The sequence below is a fragment of the Microplitis demolitor genome, chromosome 4, assembly GCF_026212275.2.
Source record: "Microplitis demolitor isolate Queensland-Clemson2020A chromosome 4, iyMicDemo2.1a, whole genome shotgun sequence".
Taxonomy (NCBI): Eukaryota; Metazoa; Arthropoda; class Insecta; order Hymenoptera; family Braconidae; genus Microplitis; species Microplitis demolitor.
In genome coordinates, this window is record NC_068548.1 from 18557419 (window position 1) to 18573242 (window position 15824).

Consider the following 15824-nt stretch of genomic DNA (forward strand, 5'->3'; position numbering starts at 1 on the left):
TTTAGCGCCGATGACACCTAATGAACTGTGTGGTTGTTTTCTAATGCCCGGATGTATTTGTCAGTATGTGAATCCCCTAGGTTTATGTCTAGGCGGCAATCCATGAAAGTGTCATTTAGTAAACATTAAAAACCAACGGACGTCACGGTGAACGGACGCTTGCTGTAACCTCGTACGAGGTCATACTCTATACTATAAGTATATATGTGTACACATAAGAAATATCATCCTGTCTTTTGCGACTTCTAGTTTTCAATTGTATATAATTATTATAAGTTTACTATACAAATAACTTTTTTCACAAATAATTTAATTATAAAAAGTATATGGCTCGTCAATATAATCAACAAAGTTAAAACATTATGTATTTTATTGAAAGTAATAATATATAATTTATTAAATGACAAGATATATTAACAATTAATTGTTTAGTTGATATACAATATTATTATATTACTTGTGGAAACTGCAGTAATTCTCTCTACTATTACACCATCATACAGGAATGCGACCGACTTATCGACAAACGCCTTCGCTCATTCGCGATCGCCTGAGGATTATCGTCTTGTAATGATAGAATCAGTAATATTGGCTATCGCTAAATTTCCCAATAATTTCTGTATAAGAGTATAATAGTCGCAATAGAAAATAAACAACACGTGGGTAATGCCAGTCTACATTTTTCTCGCGCTCTTCAAATAATTTATAATAAGTAATGACTAAGGGGTTTTATTAATTTAACTGATTAAAAATAATTTTTTAATTCAAAACTCAATGAAGGTAGAAGGATTTTTTAGAATTTAGAAAGAGTTATTAATTCAAGATATCATTTTTTTTATATTTAACAAATACTTCTTAAATTCATACTGTAAACAATTTGTGGGGTGAACGCGGATTAAATCCAGGGTGAATTCGGAGCGGATGACTGTTTATTTATTTAATCTCCTTGGAGTAAGATTTACTCCAAAGAGGAGTTTATTTTAATATTTAAATTCCGAATTGGAGTGAATGCGGATTTAAATAAAATCTAAATCACTCCGATGAAAAGACAAACTCCTTATTCACTTCGTATGCGGGGTAATTTTTTTTTAAAACTCTGAGTGACGAAGTGAATTCGGATTTAAATAAAATCTGTAATCAATCCCGATTTTTTACAGTGTAATAAAAAAAATTTGTTTAATATAAAAAAATGATTTCTTAAATATTGAGAAATCTTTTGAAATGTTAAAAAATCCTTCTATCAGTGTGCTATGAATAATTTGTAAATGTCTTAATAATCTGACGTGTACTTTTCCCTAAATTCCATAAAATTGAGAAGAAATTGCAACTTGTTATAATTTTTACACAGAAAAAAAGGATGTCTTGGCGTAAAAAATTTTTACCTCAAGAAAATTTTTGCATTACAAATAGAAAACAAAAATTTCCTATGACGGAAAATAAATTCTTGCACCAGGAGATTTTTTCTAGCTCTACGAAAATTTTTGTCTTTTTTCCAGTGTAGTAAAAAATATTTGTTTAATACAAAAAAATGATTTCTCAAATATTAAAAAATCTTTTTAAATGTTAAAAAATCCTTCTACATAAGTGTGCTATGGATAATTTTTAAATGTCGTAATAATTTGAATTGTATACTTTTTTAAAAATTCCATAAAATTAAGAAAACTGCAACTTGTTATAATTTTTATTCAGAAGAAATGGATTTTTTGGCGCAAAAAATTTTTACTGCCTTAAGAATATTTTTGCACTATAGATTGAAAACAAAAATTTTTTTAGGGTGACAAAAAATTTTTGTGCCAAGACATTTTTTCCGGTCCCAGGAGAATTTTTGTCGTCAATTCATAATGCAAAATATTTATTGTGCCAAGAAATCTTTTATTTCTGTACAAAGTTTTGTGTTAGGAGTATTTTTAAAAAATGTGAATTTTATTTTAGTTTTTTTTAATCATGAAAAAAAATCGAGTTCTCTGATAAAAATAGGACATACTTTGTCCATAAATCTACATAAATGTAATTTATTAAAATATTGTGAAATAAATGGAAGGAAAAGTGATAAGCAATCTAAAGATTTCACGATGTTGATAACAATGATTATGATGATACGATTATATACATATTGACGTGTCCTTGTCGTCACGCGAAACTTTAACATTACTTGTCATTGCTCTTATGACTTATACGAGCACCTGGACATACATATGTTATCCATGGTAGTTATTATTATATGAAAAGTCAATGAGTCCCACGACTAAGAGGATGAGACATAAAGGCTGTGAGAATAAGCTTTGTAAATACGTTACCGGAAGTGTTACCGTGGGCTTCTATTTCCCGCTACTCGATGTCTTACTGTACATTTTTTTGTTTAATTAAATACTTTTCTTTATCATGGTTTTAACTGTGTGTTGCTATTCTTATCCATTCAAATAAATTAAGTTTTAAATTAATAATGACGGAGGATGTTTTTACCGTAAGTATAAATCATACCGTTTAACTACTGATATATTTTTATATACGTATATACATATATATATATATATATATATATATATATATATATATATATATATATATATATATATTTGATAAGCTGTATATATATTTACGGATTTTATTTACCTTTAGGTTTTTTTTTAAACTATTAAAGCTTACTTAGCAAATGGAAAATAAAACAATTATATGTTTGTAAAAACCATCAGATAAATTTTTTTTGTAGTTAAAATAAAATAAAAAAAAAATATGTGATAAATATTAAAATTGTATTTTGCAAGACAATAAATAATTTAGGACACATAATAAAACTTTGATAACAATTCGATAAAAAAAAAATAATAATAATAGTAAATTAATGATTATACATAAAAATTTGTAACATAAACTGTAAATTTTTATTAATCACTTCATTATATATTCATATATATTTTTAACATTGATAATACAAATGAATGTTATCTAATTTTATCTATTCGTCAAAAAATAAAAGATGATCTATTGTGAAGTGCTAAAAAAATTCATTTCAAACACAATTTGACTAAATATTTGATAGTTAAAGTAAAAAAAATTGATAGTATAAATATATATAAAAAATGTTAATCTATATAAATATGTAATTTAGTATAAAAATACATACATATGTTTTACTTTTAAATAATAGATTTGGTGAGACAAAATTAAAAGCAAAAAAAAAAAATTTATTACATACACACAAAAAATATATATCTCAATGTCATTGAACTGATTGCGATGTTATAAAGCCTTCAGGGCCTCTGGCTCAATTTTTGCCAGGGCAGTTTTACGCAATGTGAAATTAATGTTGTGATTTGGAAACTGGCCGGCTTGAAAACAAGTTTACTCTTTACTCATTTAGCCACACTAAAAGTAAAGGTGGAAACCATTGCCGAAGCAACCATCTGAAATTATATAGTAATATAACATAATATATATAGTGCTCGAGTAGACTTTATGGGGGTTTGCAAAATATCTTTTCTCTTCCTTTCTCTCACTTACGTATCATTTCTTATCTAATCATCATTTTTTCACTTTTTAAAATTACAAACTTCTCATTACTCGCGTATATAAACGACCAAATAATCCCTGATGGTGACATACGCAGCCCTGTGATGAAACTTTAATAAATACACACAAGTACTCTCTTTTTCTCCGTCTCTCTTTTTTGCTTTTTTTATTCATAAGCCAATATTACGCCAACATGATTAACTTTACATTCATTTAAAAGACTTTCTTTAATTTCTTTTTATTTTTAACTGTCATTGCAGCATATCTACATCCACCATTAATTTCTCTTATATATATTCTTTGTATTAAAAAAAAAAATTATAATCAATTGTTAGAACAATATATTCAAATATTGTTATCATTAAAAAAGTAATATATATATAATTAGAAATTAAAAAAGCGATAACACTCATTACATTTCTCATTATTAGTTAAATGTAATGACAAATTATAATAGGACACATTTTATAAATAAACGAAAATTATCAAGGCAATAATTCGGATCCAATAGAATATATGTATATATATTTTAAGTAACCATAGTAACAAAGTTGATTATATCAAAGCTGGTGCTCCGGTAATCTCGACCTTGGTGCCGTCGAACCTAGAGTACACAGAGCATGCTCAAGAGCATGTACAACATACGATTGTCTACACATATGTGCATATATATAGATATACACCTATATACATATGAAAGTAAAGCTTAAAGAGTATAAGATGTATATTTATGTATTGTACTTACATACTACATATACTGTAATTTATCTTAATACACAGTATGAAATAATTAAAATTTCGTCATCCAAATGTGTGTGCGACGTCTCTGTACGTCACAAAAACCCGTCGACGATATAATTGCAATTGGCCGCGCCTACGCAACATCAAAATAAACTCAAGATATATGAAATTGGCGTCTAATATAAAACGTTGACTAATATGTCAGGGGTTTGGAAATATTTACTCGCACCACGATCCAACTATGTACTATGCAATCGTGCACAGCGTATATATACATGTATATCTATTTAATGCAAGTTTACTTGCATTGTCTATTATAAATATGTAGTCCATTTTTAAAATATTATTTCATATATTTTAAATTTGATTTTTAATCTAAAATTTTATAATTTTTGTTTTGTCAATTGTTAAAGATATATCTTTTACATTCTATATATATATATATATATATATATATATATAAATTATTGTTTCCTTTTTATTAATGAACGATGACGGCGGATATGACGATCGGTGTTAAATTCCATTTTCATATTATCAACTGCGTCATCGACGGTGCACATCCGGTTGACTATACTTTTGTTGACATTCCGTAGCCAAATAATATGTTTTTCCTCAACGGTTTTGTGTGTTTTACGCTTTTGTTTGTTGATATACAATGATACGATATTGCGAGGCTTAAATATAATATATGAATATACAAATTCATAAATATACATCAGGTTGTGTCATATCAGGTATAGATATGATGATGCATGCTGAGGAAAAAACGGTTGCGCTGTGTTAAGACAATTTGTGCAATATATATGTCTACATTGTGATATATGTACATATATTGCAATCTACTGTAGCTATATTGTCACTTACAGTTACTCTGTCTTCTCCGACCAATCATATTTCATTCACGATATTTTTCCTATAAGCAAATATATAAACATATTTAGTCTTTAATCATTTATTTTCAATCACAATTAAAATATCAACATCTACAGGTAACCTTTTAATCTACTTATATATAATTAATATTTAAAATATTACCTTTGATTATTTGAAGGCAATTGAGGTATGATAACATTTTTTACGTACCAATAACGTGTAATTTTTTTTTTAAACTTGACTAATTACTTAATCAATCTCTTGGAATTTAAAAATAAATTTTTGACTTAATCTTTAAAAACGATTAGTAATTAATTATCAAATTGATTCTTAACTGTAAATAGAACTGTTGAAAGTATGACAATATTTGACCTGAATTACCTTCTATTCGATTAAGATATAAGATCGAATTTTAATTAGTACCATAATACATATCAAGAATTAATAGTACAGCACATTCTTAAATAATATGTGTTAATTAATGACGTCCTAGTGAGAAAAGAATTTATAAAAATAATCAGTTTATAAAAACCAAATTACAAACTTTTTATTCATCGATTTAAATTAAGATCTCCTAAAAAACCCTAAAAAAAAAATTAAGTTGACCTGAAATAAAATAAAATAAAAGTCATTCAAAGACATTTTTAAAATTCAAAAATTTAATTAAACAATCCCAGGTTAAAAATACTGATTGAAAAGAATTGAGAAGCGGTCACTGCATGCAAACTGTACATCTATATATACAAACAAAAATTTAAATTATTGAAAAGAATTCGAATTTCATAATTTTCAACTCTTTTCAATGAATATTTTTAAACAGGGATTAGATCTCAAAGTTAAATGATTAAATAAACAAACAAATGTAATCATGGTCACTATAAATTTAACATAAAACAACTACCATTTGATCTGAAAGCACCACGTAAATCAGCATAATATAGAATATCATAACGTGTCCATGAAGAGCATCGTATCATCAGTAAATCGTCTACGTGGTGTCACTCGCGTTAACCCACGTATGCCAGATAATTGTATATCCTCGCAATATGTTCAGTAACCTATACCGTACCCTAGAACCAATACATAAAAATTATATACATACATTTAACACATTCATAAATTAACATACACGTACCTCCGTATTGTCATTTTTGCTCTACACGCATGCGCGTTAGACTCATATGTGCACACATGTCACATATATGTATTATGTATATATATTTCAACCACCAGTTAATCTAGTGATACAAACTACAACCCCACATTGATGTTAATGTGAAGAAATTCTCTGTATATATATTTCTTATACTTAATATGTATGACGTATATATGTTCTGTTATACTGATGTTGGTGATGGTGATGTGAAATGAATGAGTATGGGTGTGAGTATACAGACACTTGTAGTTGTACCTGTACATGTACGTGTATTGTATGTGTGGGTAAAATGGTTGGCTGAGAGGCTTTGAGTCTTTACTCAGTTGAGTTTAAACTCAGTCGAAGCAACTTGCGTCTCAGTGAGTGCCCAGTCGTCAGTTAGTAGTTACACAATGGCGCGTACGGTTGGTGCTGCTTACACGTCATTATTAATTTCGTATTGTCTGTGTCGTCGTTGTTTCTAAGCGGAGATCGGCTTAAGTCCTCTTTTGGACTTTAACTGTTCCCCGATTTACGAATAATTCGTACAATATAATATAATATAATTAAATATATTATATTAAATCGTTGATATTCAACCGCATTTTATTACGGTTTAAATATACATATATATATAAATTCAATAATATAAAAAATTATTAGTAATCAATATCCGCTGAAGAAATTACGACTAGTTTTTTCATCATCGCCGGATTAATCCGGTCTGACATTGACAATTACGAAAAACGTTGTTATCAAAAGTATTATTGTTACATTGTTGTGACAATAATTATATGCATATATTTACATATATATGTTTATGGTAAATTAAGGTGTACAACGACGACAATAAATAAACTAAGGTAATTTTCTATGGATTTATTTATAATAATTTATGTAAAGATAAAAAATAGTGTCAAAGATTGAAGTGCAAAGTGCGGTGGTTGATGTTGTTATATATCTACCAACATATTTATATATATTTTTTTATTTAATAAATTATCTTATTTAATTTATTTATAAGTGACTGTGTTTACAAAATATATATTTGTATTTATAATAACATTTGTCGGATTTCATCCGAAAGCGCTTTCACAATTATAACAACATTAACTACTTGTTCTTCTTCATTACAACTGGGTGTTCTCTGTGTGCTTTCTCTGATCTGATTTACAACTTCATTATTTTTCCTAACTCTTTTTTTTGCTATCGATTTCCATTGGTTTTATTTTTTTATAATTTTAAACTGTGTCGTGAATTTAATTACGAAAATTTAAACATTAAAACAATTAATACAAAATCTGTTTTTTAAATTTGATAGATTAATGATGACTACACAGAAAAAATCTTGAGTCAAGAAATATTTTAGAAGACAAATGTTTTTGGAAATCCTGTAAAGATTTTCTTGAGTCAAGTGAATTTTTCATGAATGTAAAATGCAGCTGACAATTTTAAATTTTCAAAATTTTGAAATAAGTAAATTAAATAAGAATGGAATAAAATTTGAAAAATACACATTTGTAGAATTTGAAAATGAGTATGTGCATTTTTTTTTATTTTTAATTATTTAATTCATTTATTTGTAATTTTAAATTTGTCTGATATCTGCTACATTCACTCATTAATTTTTCTATGATTCTGAAGTTAGCCGATATCTAATAATTTTTTATAAATTGTAAAAAATTGCACTTAAAGTTTTTTTAATTCTCTATAAGTGCATATTTTTAGTTTTTTTTTTTTGTCACTGTTTCATTAAAAAAAAATCCTGTTAACTTCAGGATAATAATTCATCTTGGTCATAAATTTCTACTTTATCCAAGAAAATAAGTTTTCAAAAAAATTTTTTTGAATCAAGAATATTTACATTTAGTCGAGAATATTTTTTTTTGTGTGTAGTATCAGTATTCTCTGAAGCAATTTGAATTTATTCGCTGGACTTCGGCCATTTTGACCTTAACGAAGGATATCTGGCCAGCTATCCGGTCTCAACAACTAAGCATAATTTATCATACATATATATCTATATATATTTACGCTAAAGTCTTATAAAATTTACTCCGAATTTTGTCATAATTTCTATCCGACTGACTTAATTTGTCTCTTTATTAATATTTAAAAAATACTTTACCGCCAATTTTTAAATTTTCTATCTACGTGATTTTATTCATTAAATTTCGACACTCGTTAGTCGCCTGTTAAATAAACACATTAATACATGTGTTGTAATTTAATATGTATGAGTATGAATGTGGACCGTATGACATGTATCATGGATGTTAATGTATATAGTGTTCTTTGATCATACTCCGATCAATATCATTGTGTCTTGCTGCACTCAAGGTTGTTGATGAAATGCAATCTACAAGCAACGTAAACACACACACACATACATAAATATACCCATTTTTTAAAATCATTTATTAACTAATAAAACAATTCCTCTTTTGATTTCTTCATCTACATATTTATTATTATTCAAATTTATATTATTGTTTAAAATATTTATACTCAATTAAATACAAAGCCATTTTCCGCAATCGTATTGATCACGCGTAACTCTAAAATCATGCGCGAAAATGAGCGCGAAACTTAAAAAATTTAAATATTTCAAATACTGTTTATTTATAAACGTATGTATATAAATTAAAATATTCAGTAATAATTGTTATTGAATGAGTTTGATAATACTGATAGCTAAAATGGTTGGTAGAAACACTGAAGCACCTTCCAGGTACCCCTGACCTTAAAGGTCTCCCACCACCAGCTTGTCCGGTTTGTAATTACACAACTGTATTATAGACGGATGTCGAAAGCGAGTCATTATTGTGCTGAAATCACGTTGTCTGAATCACAACTGCTTTAAACAAATGTACATTTTAATTATTTTTAATATTTCATATATTTACAACAGTATGTACAGTATTAAATATATACGTATAATGTTCGCTGTATTATGTGATATAGATACGTATATAATTGACATTATAACTCGTGTATTTTTTATCTTTTTCATCAGTTATTATATTCCACTATTTTTTTTTCAATGTCGCAATGCTGGGATTCCTTTCTTTGTTTCATTGATATGTCCCAATTATCATTACTCATAGATTATTATAATTTTTAAATTTATCTTCTTTTTTTATATTTTGCATATATTTTAATTTACTAATGGATTTTTTTTATTTTTCAGAATAAATCAGGGTAATTTAGTGAATCATCAAGTTCATAAAGTCAAAATTTAAACACTCCGTCCATGGTTATGAACAATTACTACTGAAATAAACCCCACCTATCTTATATAATAATTAAACAAAAAAAGTGATATAATTAATAATAATAATAGTAACAATAATAATTTAATACTACAGTTACCTGAAGATTTAAAAAAAAATGAAAGCAATGCTTCGGTAAATAATTATATATGACCACACAATCGATAATGAACACGTGGTTGTTAAGTTTTATGTAAAGTGTACAAATAAAAATAATTAACATTCATAAATACATAGGTATAATAAGTGAATATTGATACACAACTGCTTAGTCGGTTAATAATAAAAAGATAGATAAAAACGTAGTTGTAATAACGAATCAACAATTAAGAGAGAATAAAAAAAATAAACACCAGCAAAGTGTTCCAATTTAACGAAGGTCATCGTTGTTGTAAGCCATTGCAACTGACTACTTGTCTGAGTGGTGTTTGAGTAAATAGTAATTGCGGTGGGACATACACAAGAAATAATTGTTTGTTACTTTATAATACAACAGAGTATAATATAGTGTACGCTAAGTAGATTCGTTTGTTTCTATTGCTGTTGTTTATTGTTGGTTGTTGTGTGTGCCAGTGTGCCTAAAAAAAGGTAAGGATAAAAATCCGTGTGCTCGTGCAATATGAGATTGGCCAATCGTCAGCATCCGCTGAATTTAACAGTGACGCGTATCAACAATGGCAAGTTCCTGGTTAATCCAAATGGCCATCAAGACGTCAGTCAACCGAATTGTAATGATCAGGAGACAACACCACCAGTATCACCAGTTGTATTTCCCAGCTGTGAATCTGTACCGACAACTCAGCATGGTCCCACGATACTTGGTGATAGATTTTTACTTGTTGGACCGGCTGAGGGCAGTGCTCTCTACCGATGTGTTGATGTCCATACTGGTCAGCAACTTGTTGCCAAGGTAAGGATCAATTTCATTTTAATATTTTATAAGTATTAATGATTTTTAATTATGGAGATGATGATGATGACCAAGATGATAATAATACTGATTAAATTTATATCGCAAGTGTATTCTCATGTTCATGGTACTTCTTTTACACAGTTTAACGTCGTCATTAACGTTTTACAATCAACGCGCGTTATACAATGAAAGTTACATCAGCATCCCGCGCGAACAAATACAAGGACTGGGTATTATAACACGTCTTTTAATATATATATATATATATATATATATATATATTTTTATGTATGTATATATTCATTTTATTCATAATCGTACACTCGCAACCAGGGGCGTTGAATTCAATTGACGATTACGTCCTCTCTGGGTGCTTTCGTAAGCCCCAGATCCGTTCCCTGACAACATCATAATCGTCATCATCATTATTATTATTATTATCATCATTATCATCATCATTGACAATTGAATTTCAAAGTCAAAGTCTAATTATCTATTTAATTACATTACAAACCGGTTACTCATAATCTTGTATATATTTAAGTATATTTATATATTTATTTATTATATATTTTTTTTTTAACGCAAAAAAGGACAGTTTCAATAATTTTTTTACCTTGGCACAATAATCTTCAGTAATTGCAGGTTCATTAATAATATATTAATGGATTTTTTTTTTTATTTAAATTTTTAGCAACTCACAGCAAGCGATAAAGGGGGCGAGGCACTTTTACAGGCTCACATGAGACTAGAAGGAACAGGAGCTGCTAGTGGTGTTGCTGGAATAGTCGATGCATCTCGTGATAAAAAATATTTACTACTGGAGGGTCACCATGGTGATCTTCATGCGTATGTGAGGGCAAGACGGCGACTACGAGAGCCTGAGGCGAGACGGCTTTTTAGGCAAGCCGCCAAGGCTGTTGCTACGTGCCACGATAATGGTGTCGTGCTCAGGGATCTCAAACTCAGGAAATTCGTCTTTGCGGATGAAGCGAGGTAATTTTAATATCAGCATAACATATTTTTCTCTAACAATGAGAGTAGATGAGGAAAAAAAAAATAAGAAAGGAAATAAAAAATGAGAATAATAATAATTTTGACGTATATATGACGGGAAAAAAATACTCGTCACTACGCCAGTGATTAGTTTGTCTTGGTCATGGGAAATTCCGTGACAAGGTTGAAGAGCAAGGCAGGCGCTGTTGGGTGTGTAATTGAACTCTAAAGTCTAGGTGGATTGAAGCAGGCAGGCATAACTTAAAGCCTACACTGACGTACATACATACATACTTACATACATTTATATATATAACGTTCTTCCACGTTAGTTGTCATCGTAGATGTACAAAGCCGCTGGCACAGGCCAAGCCCGGGAACCGGCTTGCATGCATTTGTGTTGGCCAATCGCGCCGCTCGCATTCCTGCGGTTCAAGTATATAATACACGGAGCCCGGGCGCGTCGCATATGCTGCTGGTGATGCCGGGTCTTGCACATGAACGAACAGAACATGAATAGAAGGAATGAGAGGAAGAGAACAAGTATGAAAGATAAAAATAATTATACGTTAAATAGAGATGGTGATATTGAGTGAGAGATGAGTGGGAGAAAAAGAGCGAAAATATATAAAATGTAATAACGTAAGAGAAGAGAAGAAGGAAGGGGCACGTGTTGCAAGTCAGAAAAGCATATTGGTTCATCGACTGGAGGGTTTTGAAACCACCTTCGTATATATAATTAACAAACGTGTGGTTGTTTTACTGGCCGTGCCCTGGTAGCCCGAGGGTTCCTTTCCCTCTTCTCTTTCTCTCTCTCTTTTATTTTTACTACAATCTATTTTATCGCCGTTTACCAACTTCTTATCATGTGTATTAATTTAAATGTTACTAATAACTTTAAAAAGTTTGTTTATCAATTTATTTACTCAATTCTTACTCAACTAAGCATCTTCGAGTATGCTTACGGCTTTACACACATACCTCGTACTTTCAAAGCGCCACGCGGATACATCGGGCATCGAACTCAGATGCTCGGATTTAGCACAGTGTCCAACAACGTTCGGTATTCGGCTCTCCCACTCAAAATTAACTTTCTTCAGTTTCTTTTAATTTTAAACGAGTTATTCGCTTTTTTATTTTTTTTCTCCCTTCATTTTTTTATTAAAATAATTTAAAAAATTTTAATAATTATTGGAAAAATATTAATTAAATGTTTGTAATTCAAATGTGGCCTTGTTGATGTCCTCTTTTATATATACACACATATACTCTTTCTATTCCTAATCCTCTCGACATTCTCGTCGTTCGTTCGTTCATTCGTTGAGTTCCCAATCGACAGCGATTGGTCATCACGCGGGTATTTCACAAGAGCCGTTGATCTCAACAAGACTTGCGCTTGAATTTTTATTAGAGGTTCTTGAACCCGTTAAAACAACCGGGAGTGAAAGTTTGCGAAGAAAGCAGATGTCAACGACCCACCTCTCTCCCTATCTCTTTTTCTCTCTTATGTTCTCTCGCTCTCATTTTCTTTTTTATATTTCACTTCGGATAACTGGATGCGATTTTCTTTTTTTTTTTTTTTTTTTTTTCACCTACATGCGTGAATAAAGGCGTATGTTATGTGCCACGACCTGGAATATCAATTGGTTTTGTGAATAACAAGACATTTAAGTTTACATAAATACATATATATCCACAATATATTTATATGCATGTGTACCAATGGAGTCACGGCATAAAAGTCGTGAGGACCAAATCAAAAACGTGTGGTAATCGGCGATGGGCCAAGCTCTTGTTATTACCCAATCATACATGTACTCGAGGCTGTATTACGCGTACTCTCACATTACTTTTATACATACTCAACTCTTATATACTTCCGTATTACTAATATCTATCTATACATACATACATAAATTTATATACGAATAAGCCAACTGACATTAGGTACAAATCTCAATATAAGTTAAGTGAGACAGTATCATTATAAGCAAAGACTTAATATAAATTTAAATGGTATATCTGGTGCCTTGAGGTATAAAAACCCTCTAGCATTGGGGCTTTCGCTACGATTACTTCTATTATACATTAACCAACTTACTTACACTCTACTAACAACACACTATATTAGCCATTAGACCTCGTTGTTAGTTGTTACTGTCTTTCGTCTACAACTCTTATCCACCAACGGTTTACCAATGCTACGTTTATGCCGATGTCTCAATCGTCAAAGACTCTTGCTAAATTGAATGTCTTACAGTCACGCGGCTAACGTAAACTATGTATAGAGACTTACTTACTTGTTTAGCTGTCGTGTTGAGTAAACGCTACGCGTATCTCTCTTTTGTGCTTTGCAATACTCTGTCTTGGAGTCACGGAGATAACCCACGGGCTTACAATCATTCTCATTTCATTTGCTTTATTATTTTATTTCATCTATGGATAATAAATATATACGTACAGAAAATGATGTATTGAAAGAAAAAAAATTATCAAATGATACTTAATAGATTATATATATTTATATTTATATTTATTTTATTGCAGGACCCGTTTACGGTTGGAAAGTCTCGAGGATGCAGTAATAGTTGATGAGGATGATGACAAATTAACAGATCGACGTGGATGTCCTGCTTATGTTGCACCAGAAGTTTTACGTTCGGGACGAGCTTACTCTGGTAAAGCTGCGGATATTTGGTCACTCGGTGTATTACTTTACACAATGCTAGTTGGCCGTTATCCATTTAATGACGCCGAGCATGCATCGCTATTTGCTAAAATATCAAGAGGACAATTCAATGTACCAGATGTACTTAGTGCACGTGCACGGTGTTTAATCAGAGCTTTATTAAGGCGAGATCCTTCAGAAAGACCAGACGCACCGGATTTACTGAGGCATCCGTGGTTATCTAAACCGCTGTTAAGTCCCTCGCATATCACCGGTAAAATGTCTAACCACGATCAGCTCGTTCCTGACAATCAGACCAATCGTTCTCAAGACTGATTTCGTGAATATTTTATTCCAATAATTGCGTACATATTACAATAATTATTAATAATTATTGTGTTTTTATTTCTCCTGTTGGTATATTTGTTGATTATTTTTTCGTTTTCTTTCTTTTATAATTTAATTATTATTATTTTTTTTTTTCGTTAAATCCTGAACAAAATGGTTATTATTTTATCATAGATAAATTATTTGTGTGTATGCTTTTTACTTTTTAAAATAACATTCGTAATTGAAGTCGTGCATTCACACCTGATCGTACTGTCAACCCATTGTTCAGTTATTTATTTATTATTATTATTATTATTATTATTATTATTATTTTTTTTTTTTAATTGTTTGAATTACTGAACGCAAGTCCATTCTTCCGTACCTTCGGGTAAATATGCCAGAGCGTGTTCCAGATCAGCAGAGTCTGTGTAAACACATCGTGATTGCAGAAAAAAAACTGAAAGATTAGATACTTTTAATGAGATAATAAAAATAAATAATTGCTTAAGGGCTCACAAGTGATAAAATCAAATTTTAAATATAATATTAAATAAATATTCATTCATTTCATGCCATAAATTATTTAAAATCAATGTCTATATATTAATTAATATTTGAATGATATATCAATTATTTTGAGAAAGGAGTTTTTAAAAATGGAAAATATTTTTCATAAACTTTAGACATAAATCATATATTTTTTTTTTTTACTCGTAGAACCCTTAAATAATTTTTATTTAAGATATTTAAAAACAAGTGTATGACGTCTTCGTTGAGTTCTATAACTGTAAAAAAACATCCTTTTAATAATTACTGTTATTATAATTAATATTATATTTTTTACTCCTTATTACTGGAGTATACGGCTGAATATTATTATAATAATGCTTTTGTCAATGACGAGATAAATGTGTATGATATAAATATTATAAGTTCATTTAATTAAGTTTTATGTCTTAAAGTTATAGAGCGATAAAACAAGTGATGTAAATAAGTAGATAGTAAAGAAATGGACGTATGTGAAACATTAAAAAAAAACAAATATATGAATATATATAGAATATTTGTCTGTTCATTATTTTTTTGACCAGTTAATCGTTTAATTTTTCTTTATGTTAGAGTTATTGGTACCAAATTATAATTTATTACGATACGTGATAATAGAGTTGGTATTGTTGGGAACTGACACGGAAGCGTGGCTTAAAAAACACGTCGGACAGTAGCTTACACTTTTAAATACGTAACTTATGTGATAGTAGGGTAAATAAATAAAATGTTATTAAATTTCATATACATATTATTTTGGACGAGTAAAAACCCAAAACAAAAAAATAAATATCATGCCGAGCGAATTTTATTTGTCGGTTATTTAATTAAATGTGG

The 15824-nt window shown here is 29.5% G+C and overlaps 1 protein-coding gene and 1 long non-coding RNA gene across 5 annotated transcripts; one reads left to right on the plus strand and one right to left on the minus strand.

Annotated features, from left to right (window-relative positions):
• Nucleotides 1-4928: 4928 nt before the first annotated feature.
• On the minus strand, nucleotides 4929-6193 carry LOC106693401 (uncharacterized). 2 transcript variants are annotated; one of them, XR_008403524.1, is made up of 5 exons: nucleotides 6029-6193; nucleotides 5509-5733; nucleotides 5290-5419; nucleotides 5119-5167; nucleotides 4929-5009 (listed from the first exon to the last, which is right to left on the minus strand). It is a non-coding gene; the product is annotated as an uncharacterized LOC106693401 (long non-coding RNA). The 2 variants fall into 2 exon arrangements; XR_008403523.1 differs by lacking the exon at nucleotides 4929-5009 and having other exon boundaries at nucleotides 5094-5167.
• On the plus strand, nucleotides 5148-15504 carry LOC103568304 (tribbles homolog 2). 3 transcript variants are annotated; one of them, XM_053738266.1, is made up of 4 exons: nucleotides 5148-5243; nucleotides 9453-10444; nucleotides 11142-11443; nucleotides 13991-15504. In XM_053738266.1, exons 2-4 carry the CDS (start codon nucleotides 10154-10156, stop codon nucleotides 14445-14447), a joined length of 1050 nt encoding a protein of 349 aa, XP_053594241.1. In that variant the 5' UTR covers nucleotides 5148-5243; nucleotides 9453-10153; the 3' UTR covers nucleotides 14448-15504. The 3 variants fall into 3 exon arrangements, with proteins under 3 accessions (XP_053594241.1, XP_008543342.1, XP_008543343.1); XM_008545120.3 differs by lacking the exon at nucleotides 5148-5243 and adding an exon at nucleotides 6596-7125; XM_008545121.3 differs by lacking the exon at nucleotides 5148-5243 and adding an exon at nucleotides 9076-9131.
• Nucleotides 15505-15824: the final 320 nt, after the last annotated feature.

What these genes read in the sequence shown, in the direction of transcription:
- LOC103568304 (XM_053738266.1), top strand. Translation starts at nt 10,154, where the DNA reads ATGAGATTGGCCAATCGTCAGCATCCGCTGAATTTAACAGTGACGCGT. An exon ending in GTCAGCAACTTGTTGCCAAG is followed by an intron (nt 10,445 to 11,141) that starts GTAAGGATCAAT and finishes TTAAATTTTTAG; the next exon opens with CAACTCACAGCAAGCGATAA. An exon ending in GTCTTTGCGGATGAAGCGAG is followed by an intron (nt 11,444 to 13,990) that starts GTAATTTTAATA and finishes ATTTTATTGCAG; the next exon opens with GACCCGTTTACGGTTGGAAA.